This window comes from Lonchura striata, chromosome 3 (assembly GCF_050655825.1).
Source record: "Lonchura striata isolate lonStrDom1 chromosome 3, ASM5065582v1, whole genome shotgun sequence".
NCBI lineage: Eukaryota > Metazoa > Chordata > Aves > Passeriformes > Estrildidae > Lonchura > Lonchura striata.
In genome coordinates, this window is record NC_140705.1 from 57,835,423 (window position 1) to 57,855,678 (window position 20,256).

Genomic DNA, 20,256 nt, shown 5'->3' on the forward strand with positions numbered 1-20,256 from the left:
CTTTCTGCTTTGAATGACAGATATGAAACAGTACTAAACCACCGTCATGAGACTCTGGTGAGAACAGGGATGAACCTTCAGCAGACAAATTTATGTTTACATGCTTAATGTCATCTGTTTCAAAAGGGAGTGAATGAGACAGAAAGCATGGTTTTGTAGAAAACATGTTTTTTACATGTTTTGTAGAAAACATGTTTTTTACATGTTTTTTACAATTATTACTGCTAATATCAGAGAAGTTAGAAAATCTGTAAATTGTAAAAATTGTAAAATTGTAAAACTGGTGAACCAGAAAGAACACAACGTTTCACACATACTGAAATGCCTTAAAATCACTTTTCCTAAACTGCTTGATGAAAAATAAAAAGAAGCATTCCTTTGATATCACAGGTGAGAAAGGTGATAGGATGGACAGGTCTAGGATGGAACTATTGAACAATACCTGGATCTTAGACAACTCTTGTGCAGAAGATTGGTCAATTTGTAGCTTGTCTATACGCTTCTTTAATTCATTGATTCCAGCATCTAGTTCCTTTAAACCTTCTTCTGCCTGTAGTATGACCTGTATATGAAAATTACATTGCTTAAGTTTCAATAACAGTAGTGTATCTGCCCTGTGATCAGATTTTTTTTCTGCTTGCAGTACTAATCACACCTTCAATGTGCTGAAATTTTAAAGGATGCTATGAAGGAAACATATTCATTAGAAGCTGGGAGAGTCCGTTTTTTTCTTAAAGTTGAATACGCATATCATTATTACTTTTTAATAACAAGCTGTTTTAGTATCATATAAAATACTATGCTTAGTATTTTTTATTCCTAACACAGCTATGAATTTCCATGCTTTTACCTACATAGTAGAGGCCCAAACTATTTTTTTTACTATAACAATGTAATTTAAAGAATTTTTTTATTAATAGTCATTCCTGTCATCTCTGAGCACCAAGCAAACAACCATCACAGCAGAACCCATATATGAAAGCAAAGAGATGTGTAGTTCCCTTCCAAGACTGGGATTGGGCCAAAATTACTGTCAAGGAAAAAGACTTCTACGTCCCCTTTTGCACTTGGAAAACTGCAACTTAAGAAGACAGATTGGTTCTGTGTTCTTCAGGCAAGTGCCTGAAGATGATGAGTTTTTCCAGTGGAAGCAACAAGCTTCCCTAGGTCTCTGCTGAAGTAACACATGCAGATTACAACAAATTTAGAAGTGTGAGGTAGATTCCTGTACTTAAAGCCCTTTGTTGAGGCCCTTTCTGAAAGCTTCCTACCCAAGTATTTTTAAACTATGTACATGAAGTAGAACTCCTGCCTGTCAGCAACATGTAGTTTGCACAATACAGTCACTAAACTTCCACTTCATGCAACTGAAGTCACCAGGCTGATTAAAGGCCTTATTTCTACTTTCCTGACCACATATTGAACAAGCAGCAATGCTTTTGAATTCAAAAGTTTTATCAGCCAAGGGAGGTTTTCTGTAAGAAATAATTTCATCTGCTTTTGTTACCACATTGTTTTCCTAGCTGGTAGTTAAATTATTCGTAAATAAATAATTTTTTGCTAATTTTTGGCATCACAAAAGATAGAAAAGAAAGACACAGTGTGACCTCTCTTTTTCATACAGGAGATGCAAACTCCTTCAAAATTTGAATGTCAGGTATTTAAAGTCCAGTACTTCTGTTTTACTGAAGGGTAACTCTCTTCCATTTAGCCACCTGCTGGCAGCAGACATCACTAACTAGAAATATTTATAAAAAGCAGCCCTTAGCATACGTCATTCATTTTTCTCACTGGCAAAACAGAAACAAGAAAACAGGATACACTTTTTCATATAAATAATTAATTAATCAGGCCATTCCTGATAAAGAAACAATTACTGCCTTATATTAAAATGAGTAACATTAAAGACATCACTATAAACCAGTGAGCAGTAAAGTGCCCTTGGTTCTTAGTAAATTTTAATAGTCAAACCATTTAGCAAAACTCTGGACTTTGTTTATTGAAGTTTTCTTTTTTTCAAATATTGCCCAGTATAAACCTAACTAGGAAGTAGGTCAGCTGGGGAGATGAGAGAGACACTTTTGCTAGGGTTATTTTGTTGTTGTGCCTTTTTGCTTTGTTTACTTATAAATATGTGTAATACACTCTTGGACATACTTATTTTCCTATATTTAATGTGAACATGCATGTTCTCTCATTTAAAGGAACTGTTCTCTACAATCCCTTAATACTTTGGATAAAAACTTTACCTCTTCCCAAGTGACACATATGTGGTAGTACCTGAATTTGCTCTGTTTCTGGTCTATCAGCTGCCTCTGCTAATTTCTGTAGAAGTAAGTATTTGTTATCAGCCACTGATGTAAACATGAGCTTCAGATCATTCTACAGGAGAAAAAACAGCAAATTACAGCCAATCACAGCACAAAACAACTGAAAAATATTCCATGCTTCAAAGAGTTTAAAGCATTAAATATTACATGGTAGCACTATAGCATTAATATTCAAAAAGCAACATACTTAGCCAATGCAAAACATTTAATTATGCTGAAAATCCAGCTGTGGAGACTAAGAGCAAAAGTGATTCATATTTAAAACATATCCCATGAATGCACTTCTACTTTTGCCTTCCAATTAAATAATTAATTACCAAGGGTCATTACCTCCATGTAAAAAAAAATTCATGTGCAGTTTATTCAACCACATATGATTGTAAACAAGCTTGATTTTACTTTTTGAGGCAAATTGTTTTAATTACAAACTTGTGCTAATATAATACATAAATAAACAAGACCTCCACACATTACAGGGCTAACCACAAGCTGAAACTTTTAGAATATTTTATCAGAACAGACACATAAATATTACTTAACAATTTTGCTCAAATACAATCAATCATCTTTTTCTTGCACTCATCTCAACAAAAAATTATCAGCATGTTTTTCTGAGACTGTCAGCACTACATAAGAGGTGCATTAATGATTTAGTATTTATTTTTACATTCAGTACTTATTTTAAATACTGAAAATCTCTAAGAATAATGCAATGATTTCTAATCAACCTTGATGTCATCAGCAAAGGGAAGTCTTTCATTGAAAAATGGGAGATTGCAGAGGATAGGTTATGGAGTTTGAAAGGAAATCTAGTAGCAACAATCTATGCAAAGATGGCCCTAATCTAAAGGCACAAGGAATCTTTTTTTTTTTTTTAATGTATGGATTTTCAATTAAAAATAAACCCTACTGAAGGGCTTCATATATTAATGACAATGATAATGATAACAATAACAACAACAACAATAATAATAATAATAATATTAGGAGGTAAGGTAGAGACCAAGTTAAGATCTGAAAGCATTTCTCAACTCTGTTTGAAAAGTTTTCTGAAAGTGCACATTTCTCCACTTATCAGCATTTTTTCATACTTGCATAACACAGTGTTCCTTTTATGCAATGCCAGCAGGGTGAGACAACACAGAAAGATTATCACTTTACAGTAATTGCATGAGTTTTAGAAGCCTTCTAGTGAAGAGTTTAAACTTTGAGTAATTATTAGGGTATCAAAATTTGCATAGCTTGAAGAACTTGATTTTTCAAAAAACCCTGTGAAAACCTTGTTATTTTGATTTGGTACCAAAAATTAACAGCCTTTATATCCCCATTTGACATACACCTCTGTTAATTTCATCACCTCATACCTTGAATGTGATAATTTGCTGGAGCCGTCCTTTCATCTGGTGGCATCTCTGATTTACCACTGACTCCAGTAAGGTCAGTCTTCTCAAGAGACAATCCAAAGTGTCTTCTATAATTACCCTCTTATCACTACTCTCAGGAAATAGCTGAGCAAACAAATTCTTGTTCTTATCCACTTCTTCTGTTATGTCTTTGATTTCTTTGGCAAGAGACTAATTTTGTAGAAAAACAAAAGTGACAATCAGACATTCTGGAAAGCAGTCAAACATTGCCATAACCATTGTCAATTTTGCAATGATGTAGTGAATTTTTTACGTTGCAGATATACACACACACACTAGAAAAAGATGGAAGCTACAGTAATCTCTGATAGTAAAAATATTCCATACTCCAAGGAAAACAAGTGCTGGAACAAAATGATGTAAATCCTCAGAAAGATCTGGGTTGGATTAAAAGTCATCTAGTCCAACCCTCCTGAAGTAAATATGGACATCTTCAACTAAATCAAGATGCTCAGAGCCCGCTCAAGCCTGAATTTGAATGCTTCCAGGGATGGAACATCCGCCACCTCTCTGGGCAACCTGCTCCAGCATTTCCACACTCTCATTTTGAAAGATTCCTTCCTTTATATCTTGTCTGAATCTATCCTCTTCAGTTGAAAACCATTGTTCCATTGTTCCTTGCCTCTCTCTCCCTGCCCCCACCGCTCAATTCTTTCTGCCTCCCTTACCCCTAATTAACGTTCATAAACCTGTGCTGTTTCTATATCCAAGAGTATCCCTCCTTCTTTTTCACTGTGTTTCATTTTCAACAGTGTGGTGTTTGCTAATACTTAGAAAATATGCTAAACAGAATAAACAGTCTACAGTCTATGCTTTCTGCAACATTCTCTACACGGTCAACTGCAGAATGCTGCAGTTACACAGAGATTATGTCAGTGACATGTCACTTATCCAGGATTCTAACACCTTTGTTCTAAACACTACATAAAATGCACACTTATTGGCAATTAAAAAGAAATCCTACTCATGGATTCCTCACCTCTTGCTTGCAGAGGTAGGTTTCTGTTTCTTCTTCTGGCAACAGAGCTGTAGCAACAAAGACTTGCTCTTCCACGCCATCCAGCCACATGGATGTGGCAGTGACACCATCATACAGCTTCTGTTCAAGATGCAGGGTCTCCTCCACCCGTCCAGCCTGGGCAAAAGGAATCAGAGAAGTACAGCACAGACGTATAAGACAGTCTTCCTAACTTCTAATATTTGGAAAAGGCCTGGATTTCCAGGTCATAGCTGGAGGAGTTTTCCCTGTTAATGTGGCTTTGCTGTAAAACAGGTGTAAAGACACTTGAAAATTACCTCAGATGAGACATCTTCAAAGGCCTGATTCAATTCAACCAGTACTGGTGACACTAAGGATTTATCTTCATCCTGTGTCTCCTCCTTATACAAAGGCATTCCAGGTATTAATCTGTTTGGTCTGCTATAAAGCTGTTGAGAGAGAAGCACTAATTAGGATGCATCTACCATATGTAGGGCACAAATTCAGCTGTACAGATTCCCTGATGGTTGAGGCTATCACCTGGCTCATGGTCTGCCCACAAATGCTTCATGTCATGAATATTTTGCATAAATATTGCTCAACAGGAGGTTCACTAGAAATGCAGGACAAATGATTGTAGCCAGAATTAAAAATTACTAGCTTTTACCAAAAATATAATCAATTACTGTTTAATTAATACAAGGTATTTAGAACCTTGGAAGCAGATTAATGGAGTGTTATACAAAAAATAGTGGATTTTGGTCTATTAACAATAAAATGGAAAAGTTATGTTAATACAGACTTTGGTTTGTCTCCAGTTTAAATGACTATTCCCCAGTTCTTTCAATAGAAATACTGTTCCTGAAATTCCTCACCCACTGAGATCAAGAATTGAATGTAACCAATAAATTCAAACTGAAAATAACAGTTTTCCTCTAAGCTGTTGCCAGAGTACTGATCACTTTGAGAGGGATGATTTGTTACAGAATTATCCTGAGTTAGATAAGTAGGTAAACATTTTGTCTGAGCTCTTTCTTCCTTTCTAGTTCATTACCCTGATGGGAGTGCAATTCAAATCACTTTGAACATGAGCAGTACTGGTGCCAATATTTAATAGTTTTTAAAGGTGTCACAAAAATAAATTGCTCCATATCTCATGCATTAACTACAGCACCTTAATGGATCTACATATTGTACCTCTTGTTGCAAAAACTACTTTCAAAGAGAAAATGGAAAGTGAAATTTTAAAAAGCTACCAGCTGTTCTTTTTCCAAAGCTTTCTGGAGAAGTCTCTGCTTGGTACTGAATTCCTGGTTTAGGCTTTCCCATTTCCTCTTCATCTGTTCTTCAGATGACGGCTTCTCACCTTCTAAGACTAATTCTTCAGAGAGCACATCAGGCTTCTCACTGAATCAGAAGAAGCATAAAGGTTTAACAAATGCAAAAGTTGTAACCATTTAAAGTTATAATTTTCCATCAGGAAATGCTACATTTAAATTAAGTGCTACTTGTGCTACTTTTTAAAGCTCTGACTTGTTGATTTTGGTTTTTTTCTTCTGCAAATAAGACAAAGCCTAGTTTGAACAGCAAGCAGTTCTTATCTGATGAAATAAAATGTACTTTTGAAAAGACTGTTTGAAGTTGCAAGTACCCAAAATGAGTAAAAAATCCCCAAACCAGACTGAATATATACTACATTGAAATGTAACCTATAAAGAGGTTTTAGTTCAAAGAATGAATTAAAATAAATATTTTATCTGACTCCTTCCTCACCTCCTTCCTCAAAATGGCAGACATAATTTAATGAAGGACAAGCATATGAGTTTAGCTTTGGTAAACAGTTAATCATATATTCTGTTTGGTGGTTGGTTTGTGGGGTTTTTTTTTGTTGTTGTGTTTTCTTGTTTTTTTCTTTTTATTATTATTTCTATAGTACACCATCACTTGACAGAAGTAAGCCTCAAACAGAAAGAGACTAGTTAAGTACTTCCTGGCATTAGAATTAAGGCTTCAAAAGGAAAAATACTTGCTAAGTGCAGGAAAAATAAAATTAAGCAATGAGTGTCTCATCTGGGAAGATCTGGTTACAATGGCAGATGCCAATGTTTGAGGTAGATGTGATTCACACCCCAGTACTGGTCCATAAAGTTACAGTAACTGCTTGTCTAATGAGTCTCTCTAGTCTTTAATTTTAGTGTGATTCCTGATCATAAGAATTAAAGGGCATTTCTAAATACTGAAGGTGATCTATTATCACAAAACAGTTTGTGTAACCTTATTATTAGACCCCTGAATTATAAACCAGGACTCCAGTAGCCTAGGTGCTGTATAAAATGATAAAACAAAATTAGAGGACTTTGAGCAGAAGAGGCATGCAAGCATAGGGATGACAAAGTACAGCCACAGAAATTTACTTTTTGAACAACACATGAAAGCACACCTTATAGACAGCCCTTCAGTAGAGCTTTGCTGTGTTAGGATCTCTCCTCCACGGCACGCTACTGATCGAAGCAGATTCTTCTGCTCTTCTAGCTCCTGTTCCAGCTCCTGTAACACAGCAAGTTACAAAAACCAAATCTCAAACAGACTGGTTTTGCCTTAGAAGTATATGTCTACGTTGTTTAACTGTAATTCAAAGTTAGCTGAGCTACTTCTCAAATGGCTTGCTTGAACACCAAAAGTAGTCTAAAATCTCCAGCCAGGGACACAGAAAAACTGGGTACATAAACTGGATTACTGAACTAATTAACAAATACAATGCACTTTCTGGAACCTACCCTAGTGGGAATAGCTTCAAATCATTCAACACAATATATACTGTAATATGTGTATCTTTGCTTGTATGAAGACAAATTATGAATTTGAGTGTTATCATCTCTCCTTAGAGTAACTTAAAGGGTTGATTCTATTTTATTCTGCTGATGGACAAATTTTATTCTACTGATTATGTGAATTGACCATGCTCATCCAGGAAGTCTAGCCTGCCTGACTGTTAAAGATATAAGATAGGGAACTCAGACGCATCATTACCAAAACAGTGAGTATGAAACAGTGTAAAAATGAATATTTCAGTGGAATTATTAACAAGAGTGGCTCAGCTATAGCATTAAGTGCAATCTGAAGATGGGAGTAAAAGAAACCAACAGAATACCAACTTTCTGCTGCTGCAGGGTACTCTGCTGCTGCTCTGAGCGAGTAGTTCTTGCTTGTGCCAGCCATTCTTGAACACTGGGGCTTTGTGAGGAAACGAAGTCCAGATCACTCTCCTCTTTTTCTTGTAAAGACCCCTGCTTTAAGAAAGAGACATTAAGATTTAAAAAAATCTCTGACATTGTTAGAGAGCAGGCAGGTTCAGCCCATCTATGCAAAATCTTTCAAGTTGCTGGCTCATGTAAATTCTGAAGTGAGCAAAGACTTAAGATTTCTGACTTTTACTGGTTTTTGGTTACTAGCAAGAAAAGCATCCCTAAAAATGTAAAAATAAACATGCATCATTGCACTTAGCAGAGTTAGAAGCCACCGGTCAGAGACCTTGGATTGATGTGTTTCTAAAGACTGCTCTACTTCTAGAAACCAGCCTTCACTTGTAAAGGAGGGTGCAGCTTTACCTGGCAATGCAGGGATTCAGTGCTTTGTTTCTGCCAGGTTTTATATCTAATTAAAGCAATTTTTTTGTCTAATTGAAAAGGAGAAAATTCTGGTTGTCATTCTGGTCAATATTTATTTATCAGCAAGTACATAACTACGTTCAGCAGAAACACACTGGGTAAACAGCAGTGAAATATGAACAGCAGAGAAAGTAAGAGAGATCAAACCACAGAATGTAAGAACAGCACAGCAAAAGCAACAGTTCCTTCCATTCATATTTCTATCATGTTTTTCCAACATGAGTGATTATACAGGCTTTCTGTGTAAGCAATGCAAAAAAGAACCAATGCCTCAATTGCTCAAAAAAATGTTTCATCAACTTCTTGGCTTTCAAAGTCTATGTTGTCTAAGTTTAAGTAATTTTAGCAGCCAATGTATTCAAATGTAGGTATTTTAACATGCTGGGCCTTATTTTAAACACAGATGTGTAGGTCTGGCTACTTATATGTACACATCTCTCTGGACTTATTTAATATTACTTGCAGTCATATGATGACTGTAGAGCTTGCACCTTTTTGGGTTTTTTTGAAAGTTTCAAGATCTAAAGCTGGGGCTTAATACTTCTCCCATTTTGTCTATATATTTCATTTTTGTAGGATTCCCATTATGCCCACAATTCAGCCTTTATTCTAAAAAGATTAAGACTGCCAAATGATTCAGTAACAGGCTCTCCAAATCACAGACACTGTGCCTTCCAGGTGACACCTCTCAAATCAGACAAGGACCAGCATGGCAGAAGGTGGGTGTGGAAATCGTACTTGCCTGACCTGCTGCTCCTTATGCTAACAACTGAGACTGACCTCTGTCACCAGTGACCCTGGCACAAGCCACTGAAACAGCAGAGTTTTGCTAAATAGTAGAAGGTTAGGTGTAAGATTTTAATTTTGGGGGATGATGAGTGTTCTGAAGTTGAAAGGACTGATTAATGTTAGAGGATATAAACTGTTAAGAGGTGCAAAAAGAAACAAGAAGTACCTGGTGCTGAAAAAAAAAAACATTAGCCCTTGCTTTATGAAATAACTGTTTTACTGAGGTTTCAGCTTGCAGGTAAACTCTGATACTTTGTAGGAACAAGTTTCTACACAAGCTGGCATAGCTGGAATGTGAGCAATGTTGTTACAGAATGTCAGATTGGGCAAAGAAAATAGTATGTGAGAAGTAAAGAAGATCTGGAATTATAGCTTTTGTATTACAAGTTAGGAAACAGACAATCTTTCTGTAAATTGTGGAGAGGAAAAAATCTGCTTAATTTTATATACTCTAGGGACTCTAGGGATAGTTATTCAACTTGTAAATTTCTTTAGAGAACAGTATCTAGTTCTTTCCATTTCAGTGGGCTGGTTGATTTCAGTTATATTTTGGGTTTCTTTTTCTCTGGGAAGAGGACTGAGAAGATAACAGTTTTGGAATTATACTGAGACATATAATTAATAGTCTCATGGTTCCTACAATAGCAAGGAGTGTAAAAGGGATTGTGGTATTTGTTGATGCAATGAGGTTTTTCAAATATGCTACTGCACATATTTTTTAGATCAAAAGTATTTGTGAATCAGATTTTACCATTGTAAAATTACAGAATGTAAGTTTGAAAAAACCTTACATTTGCATTTAGAGTTGCATTTTCTGTCTGAAGGTACACTATTACATTTCCTTTAAACAGCCAAGCAAATACAAGCTTGAACCAGTCATTCCCAGCTACTGTCCAGTCTAGCACAGAAATAAATGGAAAATCCCTGAAGAAGACTGTGATGAAATTAGTATTTCAAAGGATTTCAGAATTATACAAACTTATATGAGGCATATATCTTCTTGTGAAACTGCAGTTATTCCTACCCCATGCCTCCTTTGCAATAAAAAGTAAAGAAACACTATCTGTTTTACTGAGTTTTTTTTACTGAAGAATATGTTCTACTTCTTTGTTTTTTAAGGAGTCTGTGTTTCATTGCCCTTAAACTACAGAATAAACAGTAGCAGACTCAATATTTTATGTGTTTTAAAGTGCTACCTTTTGGAGAGAGTATAGTCTGGAACACTCCTGTTCCAGCATGTTTCTAATTAGTTTCACTACTTTTTTTTTTTTTTTTTAATGAATAAAAAAGTTGGTGTCCAAGTCACCTTATTTTGTATCACTAGTGACATTCATTAACTAAAATCGAAAGAAAACTGAAATTGTTCCAAGAAAGAGAATCTCACACTGACTCTTAAAAAGCCTTGCACACAAGGATGACAGGTTGAAATACCCTTTCAGAAAATATAGCTCAGTCTTTATAATAGTCTTCCAGTGCCACTTGGGAGGTTCCTTCTTTTGGGAGGAGGCTGGTCTATTATAAGGTTATCAGAACATCTGGAGATATGTAAAAATCTGAGTTTTTTACATGCATGAACAACAGTGCTGTTAGCTTGTAATGTTGCTCAAGGTTAATACTGGCACTGGATAGAATTTGGGGCATCTGATGCTCTTGGCCTCAGTCCTCAGTGTTTGGAAAATGACTTTATAGAACTTTTGATTTGAAAAAAAATGGTTCACTGAAGATTAGAAGATGTTATACTGCCTGTATCTATTTTCTTATATGAGCTGTAAATGAAGTCAAAGAAAGACTTGAAATTCAAAAAGAAACTTGAGTCTTGCATTCATGCACCACCTTAAATGATTCATTTCTACATCTGGAAATTATTTGTTATTTTAGATTTTAAAAGATCATTCAAAAATCTGTTTTAAGAGTTTAAGTAAACAAAAGCACACCACTGCATTTTAGAATATTTAAAAAAATTTTAAAATTTAACAAAAAACTCTGTGATGCCTTTTCACTTCACAGGTAATATATGAGAATAAAGTAACATGTGCCTACATGGTGTTGATAACTTTTCATTTGCATAGTCATGAGGTTTAATAAGCAAGAATAATATTAAAGTTACTTCACTTAAGAGAAAATAGGAACAAATACCTGGGGGCATTCTCCTTTCATTTTTATTTCTCTATTTTTCTGAAATTATGTGAAGTTTTAAAGCTATGCAGTTGCTTTGGACTAAAAATAGTTCTTAGAACATCAAGTGACTTTTCAAGCTAACCTCTCAGTAGACTTTAATCTGCATTACAAGCCAGAAATCTTTGAAGCTTATCATGTTTAATTTGCACAGCAAAGCCAAGAAAAGAAGTAAAAGAAAAGGTGGGGAAGGGAGTCACAGCAGGGCAAGCAAATTCAAAACCAGACAGTCACATTACATGGTTGGGTTTCTTGTATGTATTCGGTTCTCCACATGCTAGTTTGACCTAAAGAATGATCAAAAGCAACTGTTAAATACAATGAGTTAGTGGCAATGAGTAGACCAAAGCTGCTAGGAATAGAAACCTAGGGCAAGACTGAGGTTAAATGAACTTATGCTTATATAATGCTGCATTTGGTATAATGATGCCACTAAATATTAGCCATAATTAAAAATATTCCCTTATGTAATCTGTTCACTGTGTTGTGCACACTGTAAAAAAGCACATACTTAGGATCACTCTTTTGTTGGGGAGAGTAATCCCGCCCCAGACCATACACAATCTAAACAGACAGGAAACAGGAATAGACTATATCCAGACCCAAGCTAATCATCTATTTTATTACTGTCCTTTCAGTGAAGATAGTGAGGTTAGGATAGTTTTACCATAAAGCAATGTTAACTTGAAAATTATCAGCTAAAGATTTCTAGACAGTTATGTATTTTGGAGCTATAATTCCATTTACTAACTAAAGATGAATAACTCAAACTGAATCAGTGCAACACTTTCACTCTTTTCCCCAGTTGCATAAAGTTGTTATGAAATCCCCAAACTCTTGCCCACCATGAAAACAGCTGGAAGGAGTCACTCACCCGAATGTTGATCTGTTTGTCATGGAGCACCCTCTGCAGCTCCAGAAGGCTGCCCTTCAGTGTCCTGAGCTTCAGAGCCAGCTGCTCTGCCTCGTCCTTGGTGTGAGCCTTCCCTTCCATAAGCAAGTTCTCATTGTGCACAGACAACTCTGACAAGGCTACCACCTTCTGTTCTATTTCAACCAGCATGTTCTGCAGCAGCAAAAACAAAGACCCAAATTCATACATTTTCCAGCACTTGTCAAGTTTTCAGGCAAGACGACCTGTGGCCTACCTCACCCGTGTCCAAACTAAGAAAAAGTCAGATTATCATTGCTTTGCCTTCCAGTCCCATTCAGAGTTCTTTAGAACAAGCTTGCAAATGTTTGTATTTGCCATTTCAGTTTGCAACCCTTTTCAAAGTAAGAACTTAAAAAGTTACTTGAAACAATTTCTTGTAGAGGAGATGCTCTTTATTTGCATATTAAAGGTAAAGGATGGCTAAGAAGCTAGACTGACATCCACTGATGACAAGAAATGAAGCACACAGACAGAGATACTTCTTTCCTCTTCTTTCATTTACACGTAGTCAAGTGCTTCCTACCTCCTCCTATGTGTTGCTCTGGCTGTGTTGATAAGCTTCTCTTGTCACAATTTGCTCTTTCTGATTGGTGCATGATGGACTTAAGGATTTCTGTATAATCCTCTTTAGTCTAAAGAGAGACTTAAAGTGACAAATCTCTGGCATGTTTATTCTCAAAAGCTACTTCCCTGACATTTCATTAACCATTCATGTATTAGAAACATCGTGCATATTTTGATCTCAGATTCAATGCTCAAACAAGTCTTGCTCAAAAACCTAGCCTGACATCAAATGCTTCTGTTTCCATAGCAACTGTCAAGTATGAATTTAGAAATATTTCTCCTGAAGGAATATGTGCAGAATAAGATCGGCAGAGTCTCCAAAAAGTGGAAAAAATATATAAAATTTACTGAATTACGATTTTAAGAAGCAGCAAAAGTAATATTAATTCTTCCACAGAGTTAACTTTTCTTTTTGAGTTTCCTACAAACTGTATTAAAAAATACTGCTTTGTTAAAGTTCATAGGGTTTATCTACATACAACAAAGGGCTCTCAAGGACAGATGAAAGAACTCTTGATATTAAGCAGACTGAAAGTTCCAATGATGAGGTATTGTCAATGAAAATTCTTCAGACTTGCATGAAACTTAACTCTCATTTAGCCTAAAATAATTGAGAACATCATTCTTTAATAATCTGTCAATCTGTCTCTTGTCTCTTTTGTAATTTTAAATATAATGATGATATAATTCTGAACTATCATTTAAAAACAGAAAATACCCATTAATTTGAAAACCTGGATGCTAGGAATGATCTAAGTCTTGTTAATAAAAGTATTTGCAAAAACTCTTATTGTAGCAACATGTCCTTCCTCAGTTTTTTTGGTATTCTGAGTTGATTAATCTTCAAGCCATAAGACCAGTAAATACTGATGATTATCCTTTATTTTTGCATGTATGTAAGGATTATTCTTGAAGAAAACACAGCACTATCCCAGTCATCACTGCTAGTGCCAGTATGTTCTTCAGCTGGAAAACGATGTGTAGGAAAGTACACTGCAGGTGTTTTCATACCTGTCAGGTGAGCTGTTCAACAATTTCAGCTTGAGGTGAGCAAAAACAGCAAGGGAAATAAATACAACACCTTTAAAGCTAAACAGAACTACATCTGAAAGATGTTGAACTTCAAATCTTTCTGCAGTCAGGACATTTTGTTTTTCAACTGCTATGTTCACATGGGCCTTCTAAAGTGCTGTTTGCAATCTCTAATGAGAAATTAAGAACAGGCTGTATTTTGTTTCACAAACCTTTGAGGAAGCTTACTGAGCATATAGAAGATGCTAAAGAGCTCAGAAACGTCTCCACAAATATGCTGGCTCATTCAACTTAATAATTGTCTTAGTATTTACCTGACAGTCTACCAACTGTGCTTCCATGTCCATAGGTTCTTCAGCAGGAAGCAGAGTGGTGTCCAGCGTTGCTCGGGTACTGAGTAGCCAGTGGTCGAGCTCATCAGCCTCACAACGGTACCTCTGAAGAGCCTGCTCTTGCCGCTGTTCTTCGAGCTGCTCATTCAGTTTTTCCTAGAGGTACAAATTATATTTTATATAATGTCTTTCAATTAATGAGTGTGTTTTTCTGATGGCTGAAATTTTGTTTCAGTTCAGTCACTCTATTTCTACTTTCTCCGGTAGAACTCTGCTATTACAGCATTCTAAAGGTGAGGTCTTTTCAGTCTCCTTTTGCTGCTCTCCCCCTACAATGTAGGGTTTCTCCCTACATTTATTCAGTTTGTTCAATTAATACAGCACTGTTTGCTTAGGGAGAAAGATGCACATGAAGAAAAGGAATACACAGAGCTGAGAATGCGTTGCAGGGAAAGGAAAGCAACTTTCCCTTTTTCGGCAGAAGTCAGCTTCACTTGTCTCTCAAGAGGGTACTTCAAGGACCAAACAAAGTATGGGTGGGCCTTTGGTACAGTCACATGGGTAAAGAGAAGCCTGAAGAGCTATCTACCTTCTCTGGCCTCTCAGAGGATCCCTAAGCCATAGGGTGTGGAAGGACATTAAACATCAATGGCTACTGTACCATCAACATTAGAGCAACACAGATGCCCCTGTCTATTCAGCAGCTCATCCATCCATTGGAAAGACAGGGAGTGATCAGCAAGTCTTGCTCACCCTTTAATTGTCCCATATGAATCTGAAAACTGGCTGAACAGCTGCAGCCAGGGGACAGTGATCAATGGCACAAAGTCTAGTGAGTGGCCAGTAATGAGCCTCAACAAGTTTGCTAATGACACAAAATGGAAGGAGTGGCTGATAGGCAGAGGGCTATTCCGCCACCCTGAAAAGCTATAAAAATGAGCTGACAGGAAGAAAGGAAAGTGTGAAGCCTTATACCTGCAGGGGAGCAACCCCATGCACCAAGTACAGGCTGGAGGCTAAGCAGATGGGAAACAACTTGGCAGAAGAGAACAAGGTGGGTCCTGGTGGACTTCAGGTTGAACATGATCCAACAATGTGGAAAAAGAAAGCCAGTGGTGTCTGGAGTTGCTTTAGGAGTGTTCTCACAGGATGAGGGAGGTGATCCTGCCCCTCTGCTTGACACTGGTGAGTCCATACCTGGAGTACTGTGTCTAGTTCTGTGCTCCCCAATATTAGAGAGATATTGAGTTCTAGAGAGAATAGAGGGCATTTTGTGAATAAGAAAACAAATAGGACAGTCAGAGGATACTCAGTTGTATCAGATAATGTGAAACCTAAGCATGGTGCAAATATTATGGAACAAGGAGAAAAGATTGTATTTGATCTGGCTGTGATGGAGTTAACTTCACTGCAGTTTGTACAGTGCCTTGCAGCTGTGGTTAAATCTGTGCTACTGCTGAGCACAGCATAAAGGCTTTCTATCTGCCCCTCACAACGACCATTAGGCTGGGGGTGGGCAAAAGGCTGAGAGAAGAGATAGCCAGGACAGCGAATCTGAACTGACCAAAGGGATACTCCACACTAGATGAGATCATGCTCATCAATAAAAGCCCAGGGAAAGGGAAGGAGGGGCATTTGTGGTTATGGTGTTCATCTTCCCAAGAAACATATGCCGAGTTTTCCAGGAAAGTAGCCAAACATCTGCCTGCTGATTGGGTAGTAGTGAATAAGCTCCTCATTCCCTGCTTGCATGCACAGCTTTCCCTTACCCTGTTTAAGCTGTCATTATCTTGATCCATGAGTCTTTTTTCTGCCTTCTATTTTTAACCAATCTCAGGACAGAGGAATGAGGGTGGATGTTTGGCTGCTGGCAGGGTCAACCTACAACACTTCGTAAGGAAATTCAGACTCAAATGTTCAGGACAACTTCATCACACAGAGAAGTTTTTGCACAGCTTTTCTGCTTGCTCATTTTCAATTAAAAAATGAAAAATTACTGTGAGAAAAATTTAAAGAGTATTGATAGTTGTTAGAAGTCTTAAATAATCCAGACCTGAACAGTTCTCAAATGTTAGTTACTTGAATTAGGTCCACAGAAAGAACAATATCACCAGTTCACACCTCACCAGCAAAATATTTTCATCACATCTTTTATCTTTATTTCTACATTTACTTCCCTGTGGTGCTCTGGAAGATTTTATCTGTGAAACCACAACTATGAAGTACACAGGTTAAATTACTTAATATTGTCCACATATCATATATATTTCCTAGCCAGGATTATTAGGGAATACTTGTGGTATAGTGTCAAAGTATCCTAATCACAGTTAAGACTAATATATGACTCATGCTTTATCTTGAAATTATTAGTTAGCGTTTCCTAAGTGCTACCAAGATGTTTGTTAGATCCTGTATGGGGTGCAAGCTATAAACAGCTAGATCCCCTATTCTACTTACAACCCTTTATTTTTAATTAAAACCTATTTTTCTTCTGGGAAGGAAGAGCTTAGCACAACTTTGTTATTTTAAAACTAAAAAAGGTATTTTCTAATGATCTGTTCGCTGTCCTGACTGGATAGAACTAAACAGCTGAAGCACCCTGAGACTCTCCTGTAATCCAGTGTCTTGGTTTAAACTCAGCTGGTCACTAAGCACCACATCCTAGATCCACATAGCCAGTTCTCACTCTGCTTCTCTGAATCAATTGGTGATGGAAAATATGAAGGCAGAAGTTGTTGTGTTTCTGAATTCACTGCTGCAGTTCTTAACAGTACAGAAATAAAGCTGCCCTGCAGTGTTCAAAGTAGCCAAACTGTAACCAGCTTTAGCATGACTGTATGTTCTCACCTGTATAACACATGCAGCAACATTCCTATTTGTAAAGGGCTTGTAAAAATCCCCTTAATATTAAAAGATTTGTGGTAAAATTGGTAGGCAAAGAAATAAAAGGGTACATATTCCATGAGAAAAAGTTTGTGTGTAAATCACTGGGAAGATGAGCATAGACAAAACTGCAAAGATTTGGAAGAGGAGCTGTTTCTTGCTTTAAGCTTTCCCTCTTGTCTTGTCTGGCAGCTTGGAGAGATAATTCCTCAAAAGTATATTAAGTATATTGTAGACAATGTGACTTTTAATATCTGCACTTCATTTATGGACACACACACACACACACACACATATATATATATATATATATATATATATATATATATATATATATATGAGTGTGTGTATATATATCTCCATACAGCTATATATAGCCAGAAGAAACTTGGAACATATATAATATTTGTGTGTTCCAAGTTCTTTCTGGCTGCTCATCACTTAGCAATAAGTTGAGGGGCTCACTAAAAAAAGCATGATTATTTATTACTGAAAGGAATTGTGAAAAATATGCAGAACTGAAAATCACTTTTTTTTAGGGTGACTAAATATATTGGTGATGTTTTTTCTTGTACCTCTAATAGCTGTCGTTTTCCTGATGCCTTCATTCGAATTGTGGCCATTCGCTCTGCCAAGACCGTGAGGGTGGACTGTAATGCCATTTGATCAGCACCTTCTGCATCCAGTGGTTCTGAAACAAGCTCCTGAGCCAAGGATGTCTGAAGCTCACTGATTTCTTCTTGCAACATGAAAATCTCATCCATCAAAGCCTATTAAGAAATGAGAGCAGAGAATGCATTTGCTTCATTTACCAGTGAGAAGGAAGTATTTGACTAAATATTAAATTCAAGACAACTATCTCAGGGGAGCACCAGGAACACAGAGTAGAGCAGAGTATCACTACAATTATGGCAGAGACAATATTCCACAAGGACTGAGTCCTGCTTTTAGAGGCTTGAGTTAGGATCATATATCTGGTTTCTTAAATGTGGATTTAATTACATATATTGAATTTCAAAAATATCACGAGGAATTATTTTGGAAATTGGAAATTTATTCTTTCAATAAATTATCTGTAGGGCATTCTAGTATTCACAGTAAAGATAATGAACAAGTGAGTGAATGTGTGTTTGTAAGAGAAAAATAGGGGCATGTTTTAGCTTACATCCTAAAATTTTCTAACTGGATAAAGAGATTACAACTGGATAGGTGATTACAACTCAGACCTATGTCAGATGTGTTACTTAATAAAGTATTCTCTTATTATTCAGATCATTATTTCTTGAGACTTCCCCTGAGGGAATTTTTGTGTGCTTTTGGTTTGTTTTGTTTAACAAGGTGAAAAATTAATTTTTATCATTATACAGTGCATCAGTATTGGTTATAATCTTAGTAAATTTGGCAACATTATAAATATTCTTCAGCAATGATGCTGAAGAATATTATGTATAGCTGTCATTGGACACAATCTTGGACAAAAGCTTTTGCTGAAAATTTAAACTGGACAAATTCTTATGATCTGTTCTATTTCTTTCAAAAAGGCTCCTTATTAAAAGAATCCCCATCACACCATCTTTAGAACAATAGGAAGCCCAGAAAGGCAAGACATACAGTTAATAGAGAAGGTTTAAGCAATAAATGCGTATGTTTGAAGCATCCAGCCATGAAGATGGTTAATGTGTAAAAAACAGAACAAGGGATAAGCAGGCAATGTGCACTTTCCCTCTCCTCCTCACATATAAGATTTTACCTGATGTTCAGCCATCTGGCTCTCTGGGCTTTTGGCTGGTTCCAGACTCTCATTTAGTTTCATTTCAGTGGTCTCCATTTTCGTGGATATAGACTGGAGTGTGTCCTGATACTTCTGCTGACGCTCAAGAGCTTCATAGAGTGTGCGCTGCTTTTCACTGATCTGAAGAATGGAAGACATAAATTCTCTTATTTATTCTGCTTCATATGTCCCTGGTTTAAGATACTAAAGCAAAAAAAATTTGCAACAAGTTTTCAAAAGTAATGCAAAGCAAAAAAAAATTGCAAAAACAATTACAAAAAAAAATTACAAAGCAAAACATTCATATTAGAAATATCTATTTACTTAAAATTTCATCAGTAAAATTCTATGTTCTGCTGTATAAAAGAAATGAAAATTAATAAAGCAGGGAAAACCTATGAACATTCTCATGCACTCAAACATGGACGTGCACTATTTGCTAGACACGTAGTTCTTAATACCTCATAACAGCTACTGTGCCTCTGAAAGGAATTAAAATTTATAGCATGTGATCAAGACTGTGGCCATTTTCATACATCACTGAATGACTATGCTGGAAAACTACAAAGAAATTGGATTCTGGGCCTTCTTTGCCTACTCATCAAGCATGATTGGATATCCCAACTAGATTATGGAATACAGTCTGCCAATAGCTAGTATTTCTGAAACCAACTATCAGCTTTAATGGGTGATTTGAACAAAAATAATATATCTCAACTAACAATTCAAGTTACCATCAGAAAACCAAAAACTGCAGAGAAGAATTATTGACTGAGCAAGTTATTTGAATTTTATTCCTTACAAGCTAGCCAACTATTTTGAAGTCTCCAAATGCAAACTTACCACATTTTTCAGTGTTTCCCAAGAACGCTGCAAATCATCCAATTTGGCACTAGCAGATGATTCTAAGCCTGGTTCGTAAAACTCCTGGGTGGCTGAGGTGCTGGGTTGAATTTTAGCAGCTTCTGTCTGCAACTGTTCAGCAGATAAGGCTTGGTAATAAGCAATGTCCTACAAGCACGAAGTACATTATTGCACTTTCAAAAAGAAAGATACTGCAGCAATGTCCTACAAGCACGAAGTACATTATTGCACTTTCAAAAAGAAAGATACTGCATGCTATCCCCCCAATACTGCCCCCACTGCATATGTCCATTAAAATAAAGCCCACAAAGCCAAAACCACCAGGAAACCTCTTAATAACACAGTAAATCAATATTTAATAGTATCAGACTGAGCATGATTTGGACCTTCACTATGATGAGGATTTTGGATGCAATTTTTTCATGTTCATACTAGCTAGGAGGTGCAGAAGGCAAGAGTGGACAATCACAAAAAGGCTGGGAGGAGAAGTACTATAAATGGGAGTGTTGTT

General features: G+C 36.5%; 1 protein-coding gene across 35 annotated transcripts in view; it reads right to left on the bottom strand.

Annotated features, from left to right (window-relative positions):
- Positions 1–20,256, bottom strand: part of SYNE1 (spectrin repeat containing nuclear envelope protein 1) — a 290,639-nt gene that overhangs the window by 74,576 nt on the left and 195,807 nt on the right. For 20 of the 35 annotated variants that reach the window (XM_085576560.1, XM_085576559.1, XM_085576556.1 and 17 more), the window contains 14 exons: positions 19,725–19,892; positions 18,861–19,022; positions 17,686–17,880; positions 14,210–14,383; positions 12,240–12,431; positions 11,605–11,652; positions 7,889–8,023; positions 7,174–7,280; positions 5,990–6,140; positions 5,051–5,182; positions 4,734–4,889; positions 3,695–3,904; positions 2,281–2,382; positions 443–562 (listed from right to left, as the gene is read on the bottom strand). In XM_085576560.1, the coding sequence (XP_085432686.1) occupies positions 443–562; positions 2,281–2,382; positions 3,695–3,904; positions 4,734–4,889; positions 5,051–5,182; positions 5,990–6,140; positions 7,174–7,280; positions 7,889–8,023; positions 11,605–11,652; positions 12,240–12,431; positions 14,210–14,383; positions 17,686–17,880; positions 18,861–19,022; positions 19,725–19,892 (2,052 nt within the window). The remainder of the gene's footprint in view (positions 1–442; positions 563–2,280; positions 2,383–3,694; positions 3,905–4,733; positions 4,890–5,050; positions 5,183–5,989; positions 6,141–7,173; positions 7,281–7,888; positions 8,024–11,604; positions 11,653–12,239; positions 12,432–14,209; positions 14,384–17,685; positions 17,881–18,860; positions 19,023–19,724; positions 19,893–20,256) is intronic. The other 15 variants (XM_085576579.1, XM_085576568.1, XM_077782174.2 and 12 more) reach the window with 6 other exon arrangements.